The sequence below is a fragment of the Columba livia genome, chromosome 17 (genome assembly GCF_036013475.1).
Source record: "Columba livia isolate bColLiv1 breed racing homer chromosome 17, bColLiv1.pat.W.v2, whole genome shotgun sequence".
Taxonomy (NCBI): domain Eukaryota; kingdom Metazoa; phylum Chordata; class Aves; order Columbiformes; family Columbidae; genus Columba; species Columba livia.
Window position 1 is genome coordinate 3124837 of NC_088618.1, and position 23595 is coordinate 3148431.

At 49.0% G+C, this 23595-nt stretch overlaps 1 protein-coding gene across 2 annotated transcripts in view; it reads right to left on the bottom strand.

Annotated features, from left to right (window-relative positions):
- Window positions 1-23221, bottom strand: part of LOC102090998 (transmembrane protein 132B) — a 222948-nt gene extending 199727 nt beyond the window's left edge. Inside the window, exon 1 of one of the 2 annotated variants that reach the window (XM_065033355.1) lies at window positions 22836-23221. In XM_065033355.1, coding sequence (XP_064889427.1) covers window positions 22836-22920 — 85 coding nt within the window. In that variant the 5' untranslated portion in view covers window positions 22921-23221. The remainder of the gene's footprint in view (window positions 1-22835) is intronic. The other variant, XM_065033356.1, reaches the window with a different exon arrangement.
- Window positions 23222-23595: the final 374 nt, after the last annotated feature.

Genomic DNA, 23595 nt, shown 5'->3' on the forward strand with positions numbered 1-23595 from the left:
CCATCTCCAAATACCAATATTGTACCAATATCATTATATTGACACGTAACGGGTCTCCCTGGGCTTCAAATCATGTTAAAACGCAAAATTAAAAAAGAGGTATGTTCAGCACTCTTCTTCCAGACAGAGTATATGTAAATGATAAAGCTAGTATTTTATTCCCTTATCTCCATTTTGTTCCTAGCAGATCACGTTGCCATTTTAGTCAAACTCTCCAGACAAAATGACACAAAAAGCAGGAAAGTTTGTGCCAAATGCCGAATGACATCCATAAATTTATGAACTAACTAGCCTGACGTTCAATGCAATGCAAAGTGTTTGCCAATCAATAGCCACGAGCATCAATTCCCTGCGCACTGCATTCCTGTGCTGTCAGCCTCCCACCAGCAACAGGCAATGCCATTTTCTGCTTAACTTTATGATCACTGTAATCTCCCCTAATCGATGATATCGACAGGTCTGCGAGATCGAAATCCAGGCAGTGCAGCAGCACCGAGGCAGCGGACGATGCAAAATGGACGCGTGGTAACGACGGCGCCTGTTGCTTAGCAATATAGCCCGTGCATGCCTGTCCTTACGCTGCTGCCTACACCCAGGGAGGAGAGAGGTTTCAACAGCAATCAAAGCACTGACACGGGGAAGCAGGAGAAAAAAACTGCATGCAAAATAAATAGTTAGGTGCTCTGCCTTCTCTATGTGATTTACGAAAATTTAACTCCTGATTCAGCGTAGGTGGATGGTGCTGGTTAATCCATGCCGTGCAGCTTCACTGCAAAACTCACTGTCACCCCAAAAAACAGGCTGCACTGGGGATCCGAGTGCTTGGGCACATCCACGGTCATTTGCAATCAATAACGTGTTTGTTTCTTTGTCTGTTGCAAAGTATCAGCAGAGAGTGAACTTCTCCCCGCTACCAGAAAGCTTTGCTGGGATCTCCGCTCAGGATGGATTAACAGCACCAGAGATTGATTCGAGTCGCTGACAGCTGTGACAAATGCAAACCATCATATAGAAGGGCTGCAATGCCATATGTCAGACATGACGAGCAGGGCTTTAGAGGGTGCTCCGGGCTGCAAGAAGTGGCTGCACTGCGTCTGCAAATGGGGCAGAGAGGGACCCGTCCTGAACCCTCAGTCCAGTGCAGATGCTGCTTATACTTGGATGAAATGAGCTCTATGACCTGCAGTAATTGCCTCTCACAGGAGAGACGGTGAGCAGCAGAGCAATAGCAACTGAACAGGTTGTTTACCTTTTTTTTGGTTACTCTTCCCATTAAGCCCTTCAATTAAAGATTTAATTCAGATTTATTAGACATTTAGTAGGTGCTAAATTCATGCTGATTATTACTAAAAGTCACCTGCAATGTGTGTAACATAATCTTCAGTTTCTATATTGCTCCCAAATACCCCCAAACAAAGGCGTGGAGAAAAACCAGCATCTACAGCCCCTTTCCAGCATCTGCTGCAAAGAGCAAGTTTCTGCTCAGCAACTTGCCTGGTTTGCTCAGTGCTGGTACCTTCACCCCCACAGGACCTACAAACCCCCAGCGGGGACCAAGTAAATGGCCAGCAATGGATTCAGCATCCCTCTCGAGCATGTACAAGGGATGCCTCGTAGTCAATGACTGAAAATCCCTCTGCAACCACCACTGTCAGAGCAGTTAGATAATAAACTAATAACTGTCAATCTCCATTTGCTCGCAGTGCTGCAAAGAGGGCTTTTGTAATTCTCTTAGAGATATAAAACAGGCATTCTGATTTTGCTTTAAATGAAATCATGCGATAATGTTAGCTGCCGGTAAAGCTCAAAGACAGTATTTACACAGCATCAGAAACATTTGCAAAGACAGGGAAGAAATGCCTTTGGGCTGCAAAACTTTAAAATCTGCAACCCATATCCTGCAAACTTTTATTCCTCTGCTTAAGCCTCCTGCAGGATCTGCACCTGTTAGTGCTGTGATCACCCCAACACGGCCACACTTGTGCAAAGGAAGCTATGAAAATTTGGCAGTGAATTACTCCTTTTCCTAAGGACTTGTATTTCTTTAAAATTTAGAGGAGGATACAGCAGACCCAGAACGTAAAGTCTCCAGAGTGTACACAAGAGGCACAGCACAAACTGCACAATAAAACTCCCTGAAGCCCTTTCCTAAGCAGAAGGCAAGGCAGCAGTGCTCATTTATTGCATCGTGTTCTTCCAGGTACCAGGTGGGAAACTCTGTCCCTGCATTTCAAACATCGAAACCCCCTGAAAAACAAACCTGGCTTGTGCCCATGTGGTGCTAAACCTTCACTTTGCGCAGCTGCTGGAGGCGGACAGGCAGAGGTCATGCCAAGGTATCTCAGAGTACATTCCTCATAACTCCAGATGCCAACAGTTCTCCCACCCCTGTGGGTCCAAGCAACACTGTCCTGGAGAGAGAGCAACGACTAACACTGATTTGTTGGGTGAACCTTGCAAAGAAAGCAGTAAAACCAGCAGCGTCTGCAGACTCCTGGTGCACATTTAGGTACCTCAGCAACCTGAGCAGAATTTGCCAGTTCCATCGTGTAAAGCCAAGCAAGTACTTAAATCCCACCTGAACGTGGCAGATTAACGATGGAGAAATGAAGAGGAGGGAGAAAGCTAGAGGGGAAAACCAATGCCCAGAGGAGTGGAGATATTCAACACCATATTATTTCACTGGAAAGAAAAGTCAGACAAGTAGCCAAGTCTATCAAGACTGCGTGCTTCTAGCTATATATGGTGTGTGTAATCCAAAATATTCACCAGTGCTTTCTTTGCTCATCACACAGAAGGGAATTCACATAAAATGAGGTTGAGTGGAGTGGGATGACAGGCTCAGCCCTGCAAGAGCTGGACTCGGTGATCCTGTGGGTCCATTCCAACTCAGGATATTCTGCGATTCCACAGCCCCTGCTCCAGCCACACGCTGCGGGATGACTCCCGGGATGTGATGTTGCACCATACGGGATGCGGGAGCTAAAGCCTCATCTCTGTCCCTGGATCTGGCAGTGACCAAAGTCACTGCACATCTCTGCCAGTTCCCTCTACCTGCAAAACAGGGATAACCATGCTTAGCATTCTTCCCTGCAGATTGCAGAGAGCTTTTTAAAAAGAAACAGGTGTGGAAAAGTGCTGGTAGAAAGTACCATTAAAAAAAACCCCTCTAGGTGAAAATCTAAAGTACAGCAAACTTACTAAAACAGGATGCAGCCTTTCAGCTACACAAACCCTGTAGTTTCTCTTCTCCCCTGAAGTTAAATTGAGGCAATTTTCATGAATACGTTAAATTGGCATGAAAAACTAAGAACGAAGAACAGTTTGTTTCTGCTTTGGAAATTCTTCTCTCCTGGCCTCTTCAGATTTCTTGCCAGTATCCAACATCATCTTCAGTTCCAATTTACCCTCAGTGTTATCACACGTCCTCACTGAAAAGAAAATACATGGGTAATAATTCAGTCCTCATTTTAGGGTCACTTAAAGGAGATTTCAGCTGCCCATAATGATGCAGCTGAGGACTCCAGGTTATTCATCCATTGGTCCAGCAAGTGTTGCTTTGGTGAAATTAAAGAATTGCCCACCTAATGAGAGTGCTTTCTAAGGAGCTGGAGGACAGGACGGTAGAGAGGGCACAAAGTAAAATGAGGTCACCGCAAGGGGAAAAAACCCCAGGAGGATCTGGAACCACCTCCTTTCAATGCAAGGCAGAACTCCGGTGGGCTGAAAATACTGACTGGCTGCTTTCCCAGGTAAAACATCATTGCTTGAAAGAGAGAAAGAGACAACTACAGCTGCGAGTAACCTCCCCACCGAGGTTAAAAGTTATTTCAGACAACGTGTTGAACCCTTTCCATGATAAGAAAAGCTAAAAGAGAAAGCTGCCTCTGTGTTGATCCAACACCTCAGAAACACAGGAGGATTCAGGGGCACTTCTCACCAGAGGCCGGCAAAGGCAAGACCATCTCACCAAGGTGTTCCAACTCCACTTTGGAATAAAGCAACGCAGACCAGCCCAGCGTGCTCAGCGTTTCAGCATGTGAACGATGCAAAATACTTTGGAGGAATCTGGAGGGACTCCCCTCAACTTGTTCTCTCGCAGAGATTTGTCTTTTTAATTTTCATCTCCCTTCCTAGCTGGAACCAGAGCCCCCAGGAAAGCCCTGTCCACAGCGGGCAGCTCCAATGGTGGGGCCATCTAGAGCCACCCGGGTCTCTGTGGGTTCCGAGGGGGGCACAGCATTAACAAACCCCACGTCAGGTCTTCTCCAAGGGTTTGGTGAACACACCTGTGAGCCCGGTGACCAAACTCCTGGTGCCAGGGGTATAGGAGGGGAGTGCTATTGCTCTTGCATCCATCACAGACAACTCAGCTGCGCACCCATCACAGGACCTTGGTGCAGATGTGACCTTCCATCACCTAACAAACACTCTTTGTTAAAGAGATGAGAAAGGCCTGTTTCATCTGAGAGAAAGGAAAAAAAATAGCTATATATACACACACTTATCTCTCTATAGTGCATATGTGTTTATATAGAATATAGAATATACATGCACAAACTTGCCAGATTCCAAAGCAGAGGATGACAGCATGTTTTCACATAGTACATCTGAAGAAAAGGTCTTGTATCAGTGCTACAGCAAAGAAAATTTCATCTTGAAACTACGGAAATAAGACCCTTATCATGTCTGAGGAACTCAACTACAGTGATGAGCAAGATATAAAAACCTCAGACAGCAAAGCACTATTCTGGAGATCACAATATGCATAAAAACTCCTGCAAACCCTTGTTAAATGTTCCTGCTCCACTACCCTACAGCCTGTACCTCCAGGGTGCAATTTTCAGGAGACAGAAAGATTTAATGCCGCCTTAGTTAATACAGCCCCCCGGATTTTTGCTGCAGAGACTGTCATGACAGCGTGTTCCCCTGGTTTATTATATTAATAAGCAGAGTCATTCAGCACTCAATATGATGTGGCTATTTGAGTTGCACACAACTGTGTCTCCAAGCTGTGGCAATACAGAGGCCTCCCCTCGCCCCTCCTTGCACAAACTCTTGGTTATTTCAAGGCAAAACCTCCTCAATTACTCACGAACATGGACACACAGGCAGCAGGTTGGCAAGAGCACGCAGAAACCGAATTTGCCCTCAGCCACCTCCGCTTTCCCCCACTCCCTCCCTGCCAGGCTCCCTGGGATGCTGGAGATGCCCCCAGCCCTCCATCCCACCCCCATGCACCAAAGGAGCATGTTGAACCATTTCTCCACCAGTTAAAGCCAATCAAAAGTAGAAAAGGCAACAAAAACAACCAAACCCACAAAGTTCTCCTCTCTTCCCTGGCTTGAAAAACAGTGCTATCCCCCTTGTCCTTGCCTGCAATCGCATGAACTTCCCCCATTACCTCTAATTACTGCTCCCTGCCCCGATTTCCCCAGCTGTGCGAGGTACGTTATGTTTACGCACACCAGGCGGCACCGCTCGCGCTGTTTTCTGAAGATGCCCCATGCTCAGCGCTGTTATTATCCCTTCTTTTCTGGGGTGTTTGGTTCAAGCACGAGCAGAAAGGAGACTGCGCCGCTGCTGCAAACAATGATGCCGTTATCCACATGCACTAAACGCAGGAGAACCCCGGCTGATTTCCTACTCCCCTTCCCATAAAGGCCTTTATTTTTTTTCATCCTTAAAATGCAGCCTCTAGGATATGTTGTGTTGCAGAGGTTTTACACCATATAAATGGTGGGTATTGTTTATGCATAGATTATGTCAAACCCAGCTGTTTATCTTTGCTAGGACTGCAATTATTTTAACAGTAATGGTAAAAATAAATTGGGGAGAAAAATAACAGGAACTTTCCGGTTTGGTTTTCAAAAGTAGAGCAGTGCCAAGTGTGATTTGACCTCAGACAAGTCACGTGTAGCCTCTTATTTTAAAAATCAACTGAGCTTGTCCATGCATGGAAAACAGACCGCTCTGGAGGGTTCTGGGCAGAAATGGGTCCCAAAAGGTTCAGAATCCGACCCAGCCCCATTTACCACCACCTGCTTAAGCTGCTGCAGCACCCAGATCTTTCCAGCAGCCACGTAACACTGACCCCAAACACACAGAACAGGGCCCAACAGCCCAAAACGCAGCGCATTGACCGTCACCTCTCCTCTTTCCAACAGGTTCGCTCTCCCCCACACAGAAATATCAGCAAGTATTTTTGCGGATACCCATTTTGCAGCTGGAGCAACTGTTCCCCAGCCCTCCACGCAGTTCCCTGCTGCTCCTGCTCTCCCTGGATCATGGGCAGATGCCAAGCCATGGAGGTTATTCTTTCATTTACAGCATCTGCTTCCTTGGCAGACTCCTCAGGCAATTATGTTCAGAGCTTTAAAGCTGCCTCTAGCTCTGCTTCATGGGTTTGCTGCTTTTGGCTTGTAGCAGTCTCTTCTCATCTTCCCTGTCCATCATTTTGGCTGAATGTTGCTCTTAAAATATGGGAATTAGACCACTCGCATTTCCCTCTAATTAGGAGCAAAAATAAACAGTAGCCCATGTTGTTCTTTAAACACAAGCACTTGTTTGACTTTCACAGCCATATTCAGGAGGCCCTGGGCACTCTCTTGGTCTTGAAGCACCATGTACTTGGAGTCATTTGCAACCACTGAGACAGTCTGAATAATCATACCTCTGTATAAACATAATGTTTCAAACCCTTTGTTTTGGGGGGAGGTTGCATTTCTGCTTGGATTCCTCCTCTCACCAGCAGTGCTCAGAATGACTTTTTTTGCCTGCAAACAAAAGGCAGAGAAACACCTGCCCAGCACCTTGGAAATCCCTACCTGAACAGCTTCTGAGTGAATGGGCACTCTCATGGGGACGAACTTGGCCCCGTCTTAAAGTGCAGGGAGGGAACCCATGAGCCCCAAAGGTCCCCTCGACACCACTGGAAGGATTTTACATTTCCTGTCAGTGAAAGGCTATATATGAAAGGTGAGGGACAATGTAGGTCCTGTCCCTCATCATCAACCTGAAGCAACCGCCTGCTGGGGTAAGAGGATAAGCCGATGCCCAATTCAGTTTTTCTGACTAAAGCTGCCAACAACTACCATAGATCCCCACACCTGCCCAAGGACCTGCAGCTCCTTTTGCATGAGCCAAGACAAAGCCACCACAGGGTGACAACCTCCGGACACCACCAGTTGGCACAGACGGCCCATCGGTGACCCCCGAGCAAGCACCAGACGAGGCTTTCCAAAGAAAATACTAAAATAATCCCAAACCAGACCATCCCCAAGGGCACAGAGTCACCACCCTGGGGTCTGACGACTTAGCAACAGCAGAATAAATCTGGTGGGGAGCCAGCTTTTAAAGAGGCATTGAAAACCTACCAACTCCACGCACTATCCACAGGGGATGCTTCATGGAAGCAGCACCTTTGCCAGCTCTGTGTCTCACCAACACAAACGAGCTGCAAACTGTTCCGGAAACACACCCACCACGGCTCCTGACCCCCCAAAATGCTCTTTCGGAGGAGGAAGCGACAGCCTGGCTATTCATCCTGCTTCCTACCAGCACTGGCTCAACGCCCAGAGCAGAATTAATTGGCCTGGCTTGCAAGAGTGTACATCCAACTGGATGGGGCTTCTCTGTCTTGGGGGAAACCAGAAGCCCTGGTCCAAATCACCCCAGGACCACCGGGAATAGCTCACACACCTCCAAACCTGGGGAAGGTACGGCTGCACCCAACAGCCACGATGGGAAAACCCATCGAGTGACCTTTTTCCTTTGCTTTTAGCAGAGATGCTGCTTAAACCTTCTCTGCCTCTGTGCAAATGCAGAGTCCCCACTATGAACAACCGAGGGGCATGCACTGACCACCAGACAGACCAACAGGAGTGGTGCAGCCACAGCATTAGCCAGGAGCACAGCAGGCACACTGCATTAGCATCCAGTTAGCTGCCCTGTTGATTTAGCAGAGCCATCGGCTTGAGCAGCTGATGTTAGTGACAGGCAGGTGAGAGGAGGAGGAGGAGGAGGAGGGATGCTCTCCTCCCCTGGGTAGGAGGGAATCTGGATGCTCCATCAATCCCCATCCCCAGCATCCAAAGGCCCCATCTGGAACACAGAGCAAACAGACCAAAAGCTGCGCTTTCTCAGCAAAATGGGTGCAGCAAGGGCAGGCTTCCTCACGGCATTAGCGCTAATTCCCTGTCTATCCTCCCTGCTGCAGAGGTGCCTGGAGCTGTGCTGCAGGGTCCAAGGAAAGCGTTTGTCCTGGGCAGGAAGGGACTCAGGGCATATTTACCCTTTTTGAAGGAATAAGCCCATAAACAGAAAAGTACAACAGATCTGCAAGCGTTTAAACACATTTCCATAACCGTTCGCAATTATTCCCAGGCAGCAGCCTTCGCTAAGCTGGAGCTGAGACTGAGAGCACCAATTAGCAGCATTAAAAAAAAAAGGATTGAAACTGCTGCAGTTATCCTCAAACAAGAATTACAGGCCCAGCCTAATGACTTTGCTGGAAATGACGGCAGGTTAACACTACGGGAAGGCGCTCGGTCCCCATGCAGCCGCCTGGCCCATTGCACAGCACCATTCGGCTGCTGGGAGGCGGGAGATGTAAAGTACAGCAGTTTATCCTCATACCCACCACCATAAGAGGAAATAAAGGAAAGAAAAGAGAAATCCTGGCAAAGCAGGGGTGAACACCTCCCTCTGTTCATCAGCCCCCGGGGGCAGCCAGAGGAGGAACGTGCAGCCCCAAACTGCTCAGCAGCCACTCACACCCAGTCCAGAAGATGATGGAGCTATTTTTAATCATATGGCAAATGAAAATTACTCCTTTTTTGGCAAATTCTTTAGCTTTCCGCTGTGCAGAACAGTTGTAGCAGCGGACCGGGGCGGCACGGCCCTGCTGCTCAGCTCCCGCCGCGGAACTGCTTTGTAAAGCAGTAAAAGCATTTACCCAGTTTCCCTTCCCAACTCAACCTGCTCAGCCTCCATAGGAACTTTGTCAAGTTCAGCCTCAGACTGGCAGCAAAGCCACTCAGCAGTGCAAAACACAAACCAACAAAAGGATCAAAACATCTATTTAAAGGGTAAGCGTTATGGATTTTTATTTTTTTTTAAGAACCATGAGCAATTATTTTTGAGCACAGAGATCTTAACCATTCATTTATCCTCAGAATAAAAGTCGGAGAAGGGGAAATGATTGCTTTTGCATTTTTTGTCACCCTGCCAGTACTGAAACAAAGTCAGAGGAATGCCAGAAGATCTCCTTTGATCCAAATAAGCATCATTCTCATAAACATTTCAAATCTACACGGAGAAAATCCAAACCCCAGACAAATCTTTGCACCATAATTCTAAAGATAAATATATAAACAACAAAATAAATCCTCTTCCTGTACATATAAGACTTTGCCATTCAAGCTGGGCACAAAAGCTTTGCAAAAAAAAGATGCTGTTGGAGGAGATCCAGAACCAGACCAGAAAAAGCCAAGCTTGAAGATTCACATCATCAGCCCAACATCATCACTCACAATGAGTTAGACATTAAAAAAAATATATATTTATATATATAAAAGATTCTACATCAGGAACCAATTTACTTTTGCTGCTCCACAGAGCAATCATGCCCCAGGACCTGCAGCTAAATGGCTGGAGCTCACGTAACTGGAACAGCAAAAGAAGCAGCGGAGAACTTTAATGGCTTATGAAATTCAATTGAAACTGATGGCTGGAAATGCAAAACATTTAACACCCTACCAATTTAACATCGGCACACACACGTGCACGTACAGACAGACACGTACACGGACCAAAAAAGGTGGGAGCTCATTTTCCGCTCGTTTACGTGCCCATGACCCTGACAGTGCTCCACGGAAGGAGATGGCACCCACATACACTAATTTAAACAATATATAAATATTTTAACACATCCAGATCTTTTTTTTCCACTGGAACCTTTAATATAAAACCCATTTTTTGTGAAAATGGCGATACATTATTACAACCTGCCCTGTCCACTTCTCCAAAAGATTGGAAGCCACGTTCTGCATTTCACCTTCAGCTGGAGCAGGAACCCATAAACCGTCCCTGCTGTTTGGGAAGACTTTGAATAAACTGTTTGCAGCTGATGTACTTTTCCAACACAGATCTCTTTTGTTATGAAGCCTGTCTCTGATGAACAATAGAAAAATATTGTTGACAAGGGTGTACTTTTCCATCAACTCAAAAAATATAATTTTGCAGAATATTTTCACAGCTCAGCAGAAGGTAGAACGAAAGACAATATTATGACTACATAAAAAAGAAAAAGTAATTCATTATAATTAGCTTACAGTAGTTTTCTAGTTGGTTTTGTCTTGCTTAAATGAGGTTCTTCACTACTTAGAGCCCCAATCTGACTTAGAGAGCCTTCACTCAAAACTCATGGTAACCTGGGTACAGGAGTTAGCATTTGGCCAAAACACTTCAGAATGATGCTTATGCTCACAAAGTGACAAAAAGAACCACCAGTAGTCTGAACTTGATCACTTTTAAGTGCTCGCAGGTGCATGGTGCTTTGGGCTGCATCACCTCGATATGGACACAAGGACTAATTGCCACATCCTGACAAGCATCACCCTGTTAATTATCGGACCTACCAAGTCCTGACAAGCATCACCCTGTTATTTATCAAGCAATTCAAGGCACAGGGACACTACTGACTTCCAGAAGGACCGAAACACTGGGAACCACCACACTGTAGCATCCATCACAGCGCCACCGCCGTGCCCCGTGAGCAGACGGGACACATTCATTTCACCCAGCCGCACCGTAACCAAGCTCGTGCTGGTGTGTTGAACCGGTTGATTCATGGGGAGGCTTTCATGTGCAAATTAATCATTATAACTTTTAACTGAGCTAATGTAAGCATCATATGTCACTAATTACACAATGCAGGGTGGGGGGAAATATTGCAAATGAATTTAACTGCTTAATCTAATCAGGATGGCAAGTTGTGTTTCAATTATGAATCGTTGTGTAGCAGCAAAGCATCTGCTGCAATTCAGCAAAGCAAAGCCCCGCTGCACCTCACTTGTGTGCTCAGCATCCAGCTCCACTTGCCACAGCCCCAGACCCCAAAAACACCAGGTCCCACCGCGGCACAGACCTGGGGGGCTGCAGCCTCGGCTGGGGACAGCGGGTGCATCTCCCCAGGGGACGTGCCACCTGCATCTGGCTTGCAGAAATGCTCACCCTGAACACCTCTCCCCAGCAACCTCTTGCAACAAGGGCTCCTTGCAGACACCTTGGAGCTTGCACGGTCAAACCCCACCATTCGCGATCCCTCTCTTTAATCTGAATGACCGCTTCAACACGCAGAGGCAGAAGTCTTTACAATCTTCCTCCAACCCAATGCTTGTCCATTCACATAAGCAAGAATTAAGCAGCACTTTTGGAGCCTGTCTCCTCTATGTCCTCACAATTAAGGGGAAAGGAAAAATAGGAAATGCATTAAAAAATAAAAGGAGATTAAGAAAAAAAAGCCACCCCACTACCAAATACCACTCCCAGACTTTGTCCTGAGGTAGTGCCTGGAGCAAGATTTTTACAACCAAATTAAAATCCCTGAATATTGGATTTTTTTTTTAATAGAGACACTGATATAGTCACGGAACTATAGCACGGCAACGCAACTGCATAATGCATCACCTTGAGAATGTCTTACCGTAAGATATGTGCCGATGACAACATTCACTGTCCCACTGTAACTGCGGCAAAGGAAAACATCCCCTTGCCGATAACTCTGCTGGTAATTAACTGGAGAGTTTTGGGGAAGAAAATAATACATCTGATACACAGTACCTAAAAAGCAAAGGCAAACTATTTTTTTCTTGTATTATGTTTGTAATTTGATAGAACTTGTATTTGTCAAAAGGAGAAAAAACAACACAGACTCTGAGTACATTAATGTGCTTCAGATTTCCCGGTTATTCACATTGAAGCAAAAACCTGCAGTATCTTTTTTATTATTTTTTCTAAACACCAGGGGGCTGATTACTGTGAAATGATCTTAGGTTTCTCCCACTAAGTGGACAGATGGATTGCTACTTTTGCAACTTCTTTTTTGCAGCCCTGAATTCAGATGCCGGCAGGAGCCTCCGTTCCACGCTCCCCAGCACCCTGTCTGCCCTTGCACTCCCCACCTCTCCCCAGCCCCACGCTGGGTACAGATGATGCTCTCTGCACAGCACAGGGACAAGCACCAACAGGAACAGCTCACGTGGGCATCCCCACACCTGGATTTTCATGCCGAGGGACATGGTGGTGGTGCCACGGAGAGAAATGCCACCAGCACTAGCCAGGCCAAAAAGTGAGATCTCTCGAGCATCCCAGTGAACAAGCTGGAATTTAAAGGGTTCTGCAAGGCAACAAGGAAACAAAAAGCATTGCTGGGAAAACCCATCTCCTTAACTATTTTTTTTAAAGAGAAATTTTACAAAGTGAAAACCAAAACACTGCCAAACTTCACCCCTGTTGCCCTGATGAACTCGGGTGAGCACATTCGCAGTGGTAAGCGACTCACGAATAGTCGTGAATGTTTTGGGTCTCTGGCCAACAGCCATCGCATTCACAACCCATCATTCCAACAGGCAAAACACAGCTGGCTGGAGGAACTTGGAAGAAACTCCTCAGCACACAGGGAAGGGAACTGCTCATTCAGAAAGTGGGTTTTAGGAACTGTTCTTGGAGGGGACACTGGTCACTGTTGGGCATCGTCCCAGGGACTGCGGTCTCTTTAAGCTGAGGATGAGGGACACAAGGAGGAAACACCCAGTTTGATCCAAGGAAGTAAAAAAACCCCATGAAAACCAAATTCTCAGCCCCAGGAATAAGTAAACACAAAGGCAGGCAGGGCAGATGCTGGAACCCCGTACAGGTTCCCAATCTGTGCTGGCTCTGAAGGTATCCCGGTCAGAAAAGCCACTTCTGGGGTAAAAAACAAAACAAACCACAACAAACACCAAACCTAAAAGTAAGGACCCATTTCTTCAGCAAGCCACATGAACTGCCTCTGAGTGCTGTTGATAAGCATCCTCATCCATCCGTATCTTCAGCTGATGCACAGACAACAATATATGGGTCAATAATAGTTTATCTAAAGGTATGTGTCAACCCATCTCTCGTCCACTTTCAGACAAACCTTTTACAATAGCCACTTACTTTAACCCTGAATTATCTGCCTCTGCTCATCTTCAGGGAGAGGCAGCACAGCAGAGTAAGAAGCAGGCAATTCCCTGTGATCTGAAAGCTCACTTTCTAAATCAAATCAATTTTTCTAACGTAATTTGCCTAATCTAAATCACTGACCCATGCATTTTCTCACAATCCTTTCGACAAGAGCTGCACCAATTGAAGCAAAGCTAAAACACTTCAACCAGACCAATTCATAGAAGTCTTTAGAGGAATTCTTTCATTGCTGTAATTAATTCTTTAAGTACCACAGTGGGATGCTCTGAATTCAAACCCAGTCCAAGGAGTAATGATTATACTAATGGGAGAAGCTGTGCAGTAAATAAACGCGAGTGCCCGGCTGAAAGAGATGGCTTTCAATAGGAGACTGCCATTCAGGGAGATAACTGTGTTTTGGAGATAACTCAGATGATGAAGACGCACAGAGTGGAGGCTGATACAGCAGTTCCCAGGCTCCACACACCTCACGAGGCTGAGCATCTTGGTGGAAACCCACAAACGCCGGGGCTGCCCCTGCTCTCAGCCCTTGGCTCACAATGACCACGGTCCCCCAGGGATTGCTGCCTTAGACGTGGGCACACATGGCAGCGCCACAGGGTGGATTCCACCCAGCCGGCTGCAGACCCCTCCCCACCTTCTGCTGGAGCCGAGCGTCAAGAGCTGCAATTCTTCAGCAGCTTTTGAAACTGGTTAGACCACAGGTACCAGGATGGCCAAGGGCTTTTCAGCCATGACGAAAATAAACTGCTCGTGTCAGATGCCTCGCAGGGACTCTGAATCTTGCAGGCAAGGCCCTTGTGTGGGGCATTTGGCTGGGGGACATGGGGAGCCCAGCTGCTGATACAGACTTGCGTTTATTGGCACCATGGGAGCACTAGTGGGGACTGCCATGCAGCAAGCAAGGTGTGGAGACAGAGAGCCTAGGAGAATATTGGAAACCACCTAAAATTTTACTAGTTTGTGTAGGAACCAAAGCGATGACTTCTCTTTGACTTTCTCTTTTTGTTAATTGGCTAAACGCAATAAAGTTTTCTAATGCATTTAATGTGTTGGGCTGCAATATGCTCAGAGAAAGGGAGGATGATATTTTAACTCTGGATGAGCAGGATGCTTTGGTAAGATGTAGCTGAAGGAGCATGCAGGAGCTGATGCTCCTCAAAGTCCCACAACCCCCAGGGCTTACAGATGACACCACTAATCTCACTACGACACTAATAGCACTGCAAATACGACAGAGTTTGTGGTGAAATCAGGGGTACGACATGGACATTTGGGGTTCAAAAGGGCACACCTGAAGAACAGCTCCTCAGTGCAGCCCTGAAAAGATGTGACCAGATGCCCATGGGCTGCCCAGCTCTGTCACACCAGGGAGGCGATGGGGTGGGCACCACGGGCTGTGCTCTGCTCTGTAGGACTGAGACTTTGATTTTACCAATAAATAACATTAACTTCATCTCTTCATTTCCACTTAAGACTTGCCATAATGGTTTTAGCAGGCTGGTGCATATCAAACCTAGCAAAAAAAAACAAGTGTTAATTCAGCCCTGTCCTCCCATACCTGAACTGAAGGTGCTCAGCCTTGCGATGCCAATGCTGGGGCAGCCCTGACACCCATCCACACGCCTCAGCCTCCTCTCTTCTCCAAAACCCTTTGAGATCCACAGATGGAGGAGTGATGAATATTTGAAAAGAAAGAAATAAAAGCCTCAGCTGCAATAAAATTCATGCTATCTTCCATCTTTCTCTTGCCTGTTTCTCTGATGGAGCTGAGCCTTCTTTGCACCAATACTCATGCTAATAGCTTTCAGTGGGCCACTCCTAAGCAAGAGGCAGGAAATGAGTAACTGAGCTGCATTTTAAAAAAGAGGAGGAAACCTTTGTATATTAATTCTCGTAGCTGTCAGAGATGAGGATTTAATAATGTTAGTAACTAAGCTCCTCCATTATTTCCAAACACCTTGGAGGAGAATGTCTTAGTGGGAGATGAATTAGATAGTGTGACTGTAACTGCCTTCTGAGTATCTTCAGAGCATAATCTATGGCTCATCACCACATGCATTTCAAGTTCTTGCCCTTTATTCTCCAAATAACCTCCAAATGTAAAAGTATTTACATGCCGAGCTCAGCTCCTGCTTTCAGAGCATTTCCCACTCACTGTTTAACCATTTGTCCCCATTTTGCAGATTTGCCTGGGCTCAGTTTTGGACAGGTGATAAGGATGCAAAGTTGTGGATTTGGGTCATCCAATAAACAATGGAAAGAAGCAAAGAAGGAAAACTGTAGGCGGAATATGGGAGAGGTCTAATAGGCTGTGAAAGGCTCTGCCAAAGGAAGCGGCAGAAGTCCTGCTGCCTGCATCGCTGAAAACCAGCGCGCTCAGGAACAGGCTGTACCCAACAGCCGGAGACGAGAAAGGAGGCTTATTACCAACGTTTCCAGCTCTAACTCCCCTGATTCGGGGATGGCTGGGGCACACCGGCCTTCAAGCTTGCCCTGACAGAACTCCGCTGCTTCCAGAGAGCTTTCAGCACCCTCTCCAGATGCCTCCGTTGCGGTATTTTCAAACCCTGTTCCACGGTGCGGGTCTGCACTGTGGCCTTCCTGCACTCACAAGGGTTTATGGGTCCTCTACCTCCAGCTCTTCAAGCACCTTCCAAAGCCACCAGTGACATCCCCGAGTGCTGCAGCCTCACGGCGATGGGGACAGAGGCACCGAGGGCTGGTGGGTTTTGTCCCTCAACAAAAGGCACCCGGACCAGCCCAGAACTTGCTCCACACACACACCCAGACCAGCTCCTTCCAAATCTCACCTCAGACTTGCTCCTTTTTCAACCCAAAAATCTGGGTACCAAAGAGAGTCACCAGCTACTCATTATCAGGCGAGTTTCTAATTACTGCTTGTTGCATAGAAACCTGCTCCATCTGCTCAAGGGTTCCCTTTTAGAGTGCACGGACTCTGGGTTTTTTTATGGTGTGAGATTCATCTTCTCTTTTTTGAGCTGCAGCATAAGTGTTTGTTTCAAGAGCCGCAGCATCCATTAAGCAGCCCTCCTTCCCCATCATGGCAAAGGTCTTGCTGCTAAGCAAAAGCTGTGGCTAATTGACAAGAACTCCTAAACTGAAATATAAAATAGTCGCATCCGTCACTCATGCAAACAGCTGGTTTCGGCAGCCCAGCTGCTAAATAATGTAAAATGGTTCATTTTTCTGACTCAGGGAAGATCCTTTATGAAAGGAATGAAAGTCTCCAGTGCTACAGAGCCATGCCCTGATCATTCTTGCATCTTAAAAATCTAACATTGCTCATAAAATTCATAAGAAACATAAACCCTGTTCCTTCTACTACTCTCCCAATCAGAAAAACTGGATTTAAATCACCTGCTGGCAGGTTTATTACAGGGCCCACAAGCAGATAAGGTCCTGCGCACCAGCCCTCTGCACTTAACGGGAAATAAATCTCTGCTCTGCCATCTGTTTTTGAGATGTTCCCATACAAGAAAAACAAAACAAAACAAAAGATATCTGCACCTCTAATTTCATCTTCTGAAGGACTTTTATCTCTTGGGTAATGAGGATGATGTTTTCCCCTCTCTAGCACAAATGCTGCTCCTCCCCGGGGCAATTCTCTCCCAAGGGTGGGTATTTAGGGCACGTGTTATCCCTATGCAGACAAACAGGCTGGGGACAGGGACAGCTGCTTGGCCAAAAGCACCATCTCCCACACCATCCAGTGGGAACATCGTTTTTGGAGCCTCTCAATCCCCTTGGCTTGGCCAGAATAAGGATTTTTGGCCCCAGCATGAAGTGCATCAGTGGCATTTTTTCAGTATTGCTTTCCATCCCGGGCAGGTTTGTGACACTATCACAGATACCAAGCTAGAGCTGCCTAACACAGGTGGGTTTACACCATTTTCCCCCATAACCCCCACTCTGGTCCCTGCACAGTCTTCGGGCAACATGATGCCCTGGGGCAGAAGGACATGGCCATGAAACAGCAGAGCCTTAAGCATCTTCTCCATGAGATTCAGCATCCTTGTCACTAGAAACCCATTTTTCCATCAGTTCAGGTCTCCTCCTCTGCCATGGGGCAGAGTGGATTTACACACCATCTCCAATTAGACCACTCAGCAGACCACAGCCTCATGGAAAGCCCTCTGCTCCTGGCTACCCCTCATCTCCTCAGGGCACCCCTTGATTCACCCCCTACTGCCACCAACACAACAAAAAAACCATCAGAAGAAACAGAGTTAAAAATCAAATGCTACACTTCATTTTTCTCTCCTTGCCTGAAGTAGCAAGAGACAAGATAGGACGTAATCGCCACTTTTAAAATCATCTCCTATGACAGGCAAATTGATCAAGTTGGGAGGTTGGGCTGCTTTTGAACTTGAACAAACTGATTTTGCATGAAAGATGGTGTTTACATTGCCTCTCAATAGCCTGGTGGAATATGCATAGCTCTTGCCATTCCATCACCAAAATTTGGGAAGAAAAAGCATTAAAAAAAAAAAAAAAATAGAAAAAAGGAAAACAGAAAGTGTGCTCAGATCTGGAGCACATCATAAATTCATGAAGCTTTCTGAATGCTGTCAGAAACAAACACGTTTATGTAAACAGAGCCAAGCTGAAAGTGTGCTGCAAGAGAGTTTTTGGACAGACTGCAAGAAATGTTAATATTTACATTGCATCTGAGACTGAAGCCCATCGTGCAAGGTACTGAGCAATTAGTGAAGTCCTTCCACACTGGATTTATCCAACACAGACACTCCAAGTAGCGCTCGCGTTACTTCCCATGGCACCGCTCGGCAGCTCAGAGAGAAATACAAACACCCAGGGGAAGCCGGACACCAAGCAACCCCTGTCCAGCCCCTCCGCTATCCCAGAGGACCTCTTTGCTTCTGATTTCTACCTGCCCATCCTCACGTGGGAACAGCTTCCTCTGAAATGCCAGCTGGGAAACTCCTGACAGCAGGAAATCGAAGCATCTTCCACGACATCTAGAGCACCGCACGGTAACTCGCACTCCCCAGCCTCCGTGGAACTTCAACGCGAGAGGATTTGACAGCCGGAGTCGGGAAAGCGTCTCCGTTGCCCCCGTGTGCCAGCACATCAGCTGAGCCACTGACAGGGGTAAGTGCTAATGCTGCGCCAACAAATCACATCACTGCTTGTCATTAACAAACATTAGTTATATTTAGGCAAGGGGAGAAGGGGGAAATTGAGTTCAGTGAATTTAACTTGTTGAGCTGACAGAATCTATTTCAGTGGGATGGCTTCTCATTCAGTGGGATGTTTACTAAGGCCATGAGATTTTAATTTTGCTGGCTTTCTGCAGGATGTAGGAGATTGCCACCTCCCCTATGCTCCCCGGTCACACCTGACACAGGACAGGTTTGCAGTCACCTATATGAGCGAGACACACACACATTGCTTGGTGCAGACACCTCTCCATCACGGCAAAACTTGTGATCAGCCTCAGCCGCTGAGGTCGGAAGGAGCAGCTCCTATAGCTGTCACAACACAACGCTACGTGGAACAATTTCCTTTGCTTCCCAACCCTTCCAGCAAAGGGAGGGCAGCCAGCATGGGTGTCCTGAGCCTGGCTCCAAAGTACACTGCTGAGGAGCTACCGAGAAGAGCAGGAGGACCCCAACTCATCGTGGGGTCACCCAGGGTGGAGATCTCCAAACCATAGGCACAAATGGCAAAACCCTACATAGCCTAAAACGCCACATAGCCCAAACCCCTGCCATGCTCTGTGGTGCACAGACTCCTCTCTTCAGGCTCTTTGAAACAAGGGAGCCCTTGCCCAGAGATGCTGTGCACACCAGATATCTGTCCAGGCTCAAAGAGTGACCAAATCCATTACGGGAAACCCATCGCAGCAATTAAAGAGAGCCTTCAGGCTCATCTCTGGCTCAGGAACATATCCCTGGTCCAAAAATCCTGCCCAAAACACAAACCGTGTCCTGGTCTGGGCAAGCCCCTGCTCTGACCTCCTACAGCTGCTCCTGGGCTCATTCCTTCCTCGCCACGCTAAGCTGCTTTAAACACAGAGATACTGGGGCTTGGAGTGAGAGTCTTGAGCGCCCATCATTCCCAGTAATAAAATACAGCAAATTAATTGCACTTTATTGATTTTTTAAAAATGTAACTATTTTGGCATTCGAACCTCAAGCAACTCTATTGATCAGCCGAAGAATCAAGTGTCAGTGAATGGAGCTTTGCAACCAAGCCTGACAAATTGAAGAAAATAATCAAAACCCAAAACCAGTGAGTGATGCGGACTTCCCCATTTCAAATATACAAAGGAGGCTGCAGCATCAGTGACAGGATATTTTTTGAAGTGAAAAGCGCTGCGGAGGGCAAGTCACACAGTTGATTCCTGCATTCCCAGAGAGCCAATGCCAATCACAGCAGCGATACATAAATCCAGAGCAGCTGCTCTAGATTTACACTGATGGGAAATAAAATCAGAATATCTGAAATACATTGCTCTAATGGATGCTGGTGCAAAAGGCAGTATAATAATTTCAGGCTTCTCCTCCCACCACACTATACCCCAAATTGCATCAGTTTGGTTGGTTATTGCATAAAACTTTGAGATCTGCACTAATGCGGCGAGAATAACCTTCATTTCAACAGTTTGCATTATCACGTTCGGCAAGGCCATCATACAGTAGATTATATAGGTATTTCATTTTTGTTCCTGAAGAACCTCTGCATAAAAAACTGCCTCCATATTATGTAGAGCAATACAGGAACACAAAATAAACGTGATGTCTCTCCACCCACACCTCCCAAGCGATTCACAGGTCCCTCCGCACACACTGATCACGACAGCCCAAGCGCATCTCACAGGGGCCAGGTTGCTCAATAAGCTTTGCACGCCCCGTCCCCATCAGCCAGCGAAGCAGGGGAGCGAGACGGGCAGACAGCATCAGGCAGGAAAACAAAACATCCAGGTAACTCATCCAGGTCTTTCACAGGATACCTAATTCACATAACCCCAGAGCCAGCTCCGCCAGCGAGGAAGGCGGCCAAAAACCCTGCCTAGATGCCAGCAACAAACCGGGGCCTGCTGCCAGCGAGAGACATCCTCGAGCTCGGCGTGAGCGGCCTTCGGCTGCCAAACACACACGCACACCCTCTGCTCGCAGCCGCTCGCGCGCCAGCGGCCAGGCCACCAGAGACCCGGGGACAGGAGAGTGATCTCTTAATTGGACCTTCACAAAGCTATTTAGGGGACCTGCCTGACAGGCAAACAAACGCCACCCGCTTTGAAGAGGCTGGAGGAACCCAGCCTGGTGCATCTCCAGTCCCCAAAACGCAGCCTGCCCAGAGCTGGCCCTGGCAAGGCAGCGAAGGCAAATAAATAGAGAAAAATGGCAAGTGCCCAACACGACCGTCTGTATGAGCCGGGAGCTTTGCAGGGATGGCAGCACAGCAGCATGACTCATGCAGGTGTCTCTCCCGTCTTGCAACAACCCAAACCAAGATGTGGTTCGTTAACCCCCGTAATCCGGAGGAGAAAGACAACCTGGAGCACAGCGGGCTGCAGCAAGGTCAGCACAGCCCCCGAGGGAGACACTTCCAGAGCGCTGCCACCACTCGCCTCTTTCAGAAGAGGTTTCCCCAGATCCCAAACCCCCTCTCCACATGCAGAGATTGCTGCTACCAGGGGTGGGATGGGACAGGGGCAGCGCTCAGCTACGAAAGCAAAGAATTGATACAGCCTGGAGAGGAGGAAAAGGCGCAGGCTGGGGATGGATTCGTTAATCACAGCTTGAGCTGCAAGCGCGCTGTGAGTTTCTAACGTGCACATTGTGCAGGGAGGCATTCAGAGAGCAGGGGAGAGGGATGGGTACGGCGGTAGGTTTGCAGCTACAAACTGTTTCAAAGTGGGTTTCCATATGTTTAAGCACTCAGAGCGCTGGAAGAATTACACCCACAGCCCAATCTCACCATGGTAGCTACCCACACAGGAGGAGACGGGAGGGGGGAATATCAGAGAAAAGATTACCGTTAATGTGTCAAAGCAGTAAAAAAAAAAAAAAAAAACACACATAGAACCTGCTCCTTTGCTGCTCTTAGCTCTCTCCTCAAGTAAATGGAGAGCTTCACAGAGTACAGGGCATGGTGCTGGCACAGAAACCCATCGCTCTGCTGGGGCAGCTCTGACCCACAGGCAGCTCATGCTCTGGGTCCTGTGCCCCACTCCCCACAACCTGCACCCCAAACCTGACACCCCACTCAACAGGATTGGAGCCAGGGGAAGGAGAGAGCTAGAGGGCAAGGGGCAAACAGTGTTTTTTAGGGTACGGAGAGCAAGGACCCGCTTCTGTCCATCATGTGTGTGTCCCCAAGACTGATGCCTCCTTCCTTGCAAATTGTTCCTGCTGTCCCTGCAGGGACCTTGCCTGAAACGCTTCCCTACCACAACACATTCTCTCTGCCCTCCCCAGGGACAACAGCCGCTGCTTTTGTCCCTCCCAGGGACTGCTCTTTTTCACCTGAAACCCTTACATTTTGGCATATTCCTAAAGCCCTGGTGAAGTTTCCCAGCCCCATGCTACAGCTGAAGGTGAGCGCCGTCCCGAACAGCAGTAAAGCAAATGAATCGCTGAGCAACTTCAGCGCCAATGCACCTTAATTAATTTGCTTTTAACAACCCCTATTTATTAGGAACAACATCTGCCAGGGAGCTCACACGAACAAGCAAAGAAAAAATGTGCCGGGAGAGAAGTCCTGCAAAAGACTTCCCCAGGGGCAGCGCTTCAGCTCGCCAGCCTAGGATGAGCCTTTCCCCGGCAAACACCCGCAACTGGGGCCCAAAATGCTGCTCCCGAGTTCAGCTAGGAGAAAGAAAACGGCAAAAGAAAAAAGAGAGATGCTCCAAGCCGCGCTCCCTCCGCTGTGCTGCCTGGCAGCTGCCCGCAATTAGGAAAACCCACCTTGGCTCATCTAAGGGCCTGATCCCCGCCAGCCCGCAGAAACCCACTCTGCTTAAGATTAAGCGCAGGAACGGCGTTACAAGGACCGTTTGCAGAACAGACTTAAGCCCTGTACAGCTTTCCACATGCACCCGGAGGCGGCCAGAGCAGCAGGGAGGAGCGGGGGGCCGGGAACCCCGGTGGGAGCCCCAGCCCCGCGGCCCCTTCCCCGGCTCCCAGCCCTCCGGCAACTTTTCCCTCTTCCCCCCTCAACCCGGCTCGCACCGGTTGGCAGAGGCCAGACCACGGGGCAGCCCCCGCGTAGGGACCCGGAGCCCGCGACACGCGTGGGGGGACACACGGGAGACTGCTGTGGACAGAGCGAGGGGGGTGCTGAAGTGGAGATGGATGGGGGCAACTTTGCGACCCCAAGGGAGGGAGGGAAGTGTGTGGGTGTGGGTGTCCCGTCCGCGGGCGCGCAGGGCAGCGCGCAACGCCTGGGGGCCTCAGCGCCCTCCGCAGCCACGTCGGCGGGAGGGCTGAAAGGGGAAAAATATCTTTGAAGTAAAAAAAGGGGGGAAGAGGAGGGGAAGAAAATCAATTAAAAGAGCAATAAAAAAAACTAAAAGCACCACGGGGTCGGGGTCGCGGCGCGGAACTGGGGGTTACCTCGGCACAGGAGCAGCAGCGGCGCCAGGAGCAGCGCGGGGCCCCGGGAGAGCATCCTCTTTGTTCCATGCCCAGAAGTAGTCATGGTGCTGATTTATTTGGAGAGGGGCGGCTGAACGGGGCGGGGGGGGCTGGGGGTGTCGCGGCGGAGCCGCTCTAACCACTCCCCCCGCGCCTGCCCGCGCCCCCTCCGCTGCGCGGCTCCGTCCGGCGGCGGGGCCGCCTGCCCCGCAAGGGGGGGTCCCCACCGGCCCCGCGCTCACGGCCGCCCCCGCCGCATCGCCGCCCCGGGGGGCAGCCGGCGCCGCCCCCGCCCGCCGCGGCGGCAGCAGCAGCAGCGCTCCCCCGGGGCAGCCGGGCGCTGTGCCGAGGGCTGCGGCGACGCGGACGGACCGACGAGCCGGGGCTGGGCTGGGCCGGGCGCGTCGGGGGCGGCGCCGGGCTCACCTGCGGGGCGGGCGGGGCCTCTCCGCAGGTGCCGCTCGGTGCCCCCGCTCGGACACGGGGCTCTCGGGAGCCGGAGCGGGCCCAGCGAGAATGGCGTGGGGTAGAGGAGCCCCGTGTGCGCTTTTCTGCACGACACCCCCGGAGAAGTTTCCCAGCCCGGTGGGCTGGGAGGTCGGTGCGCCCCGGCCCCCCCGAGCGGGCGGTGGGACTGGGCTTGGGGGGGGGGATTCCCTCAGCGGCCGCGGAGCGGCGGGAAGAGCGCGGCTCCCCCCTCGCGGCCGCCGCTGTCACTGCGCGCGGAGCGGCTGCACCG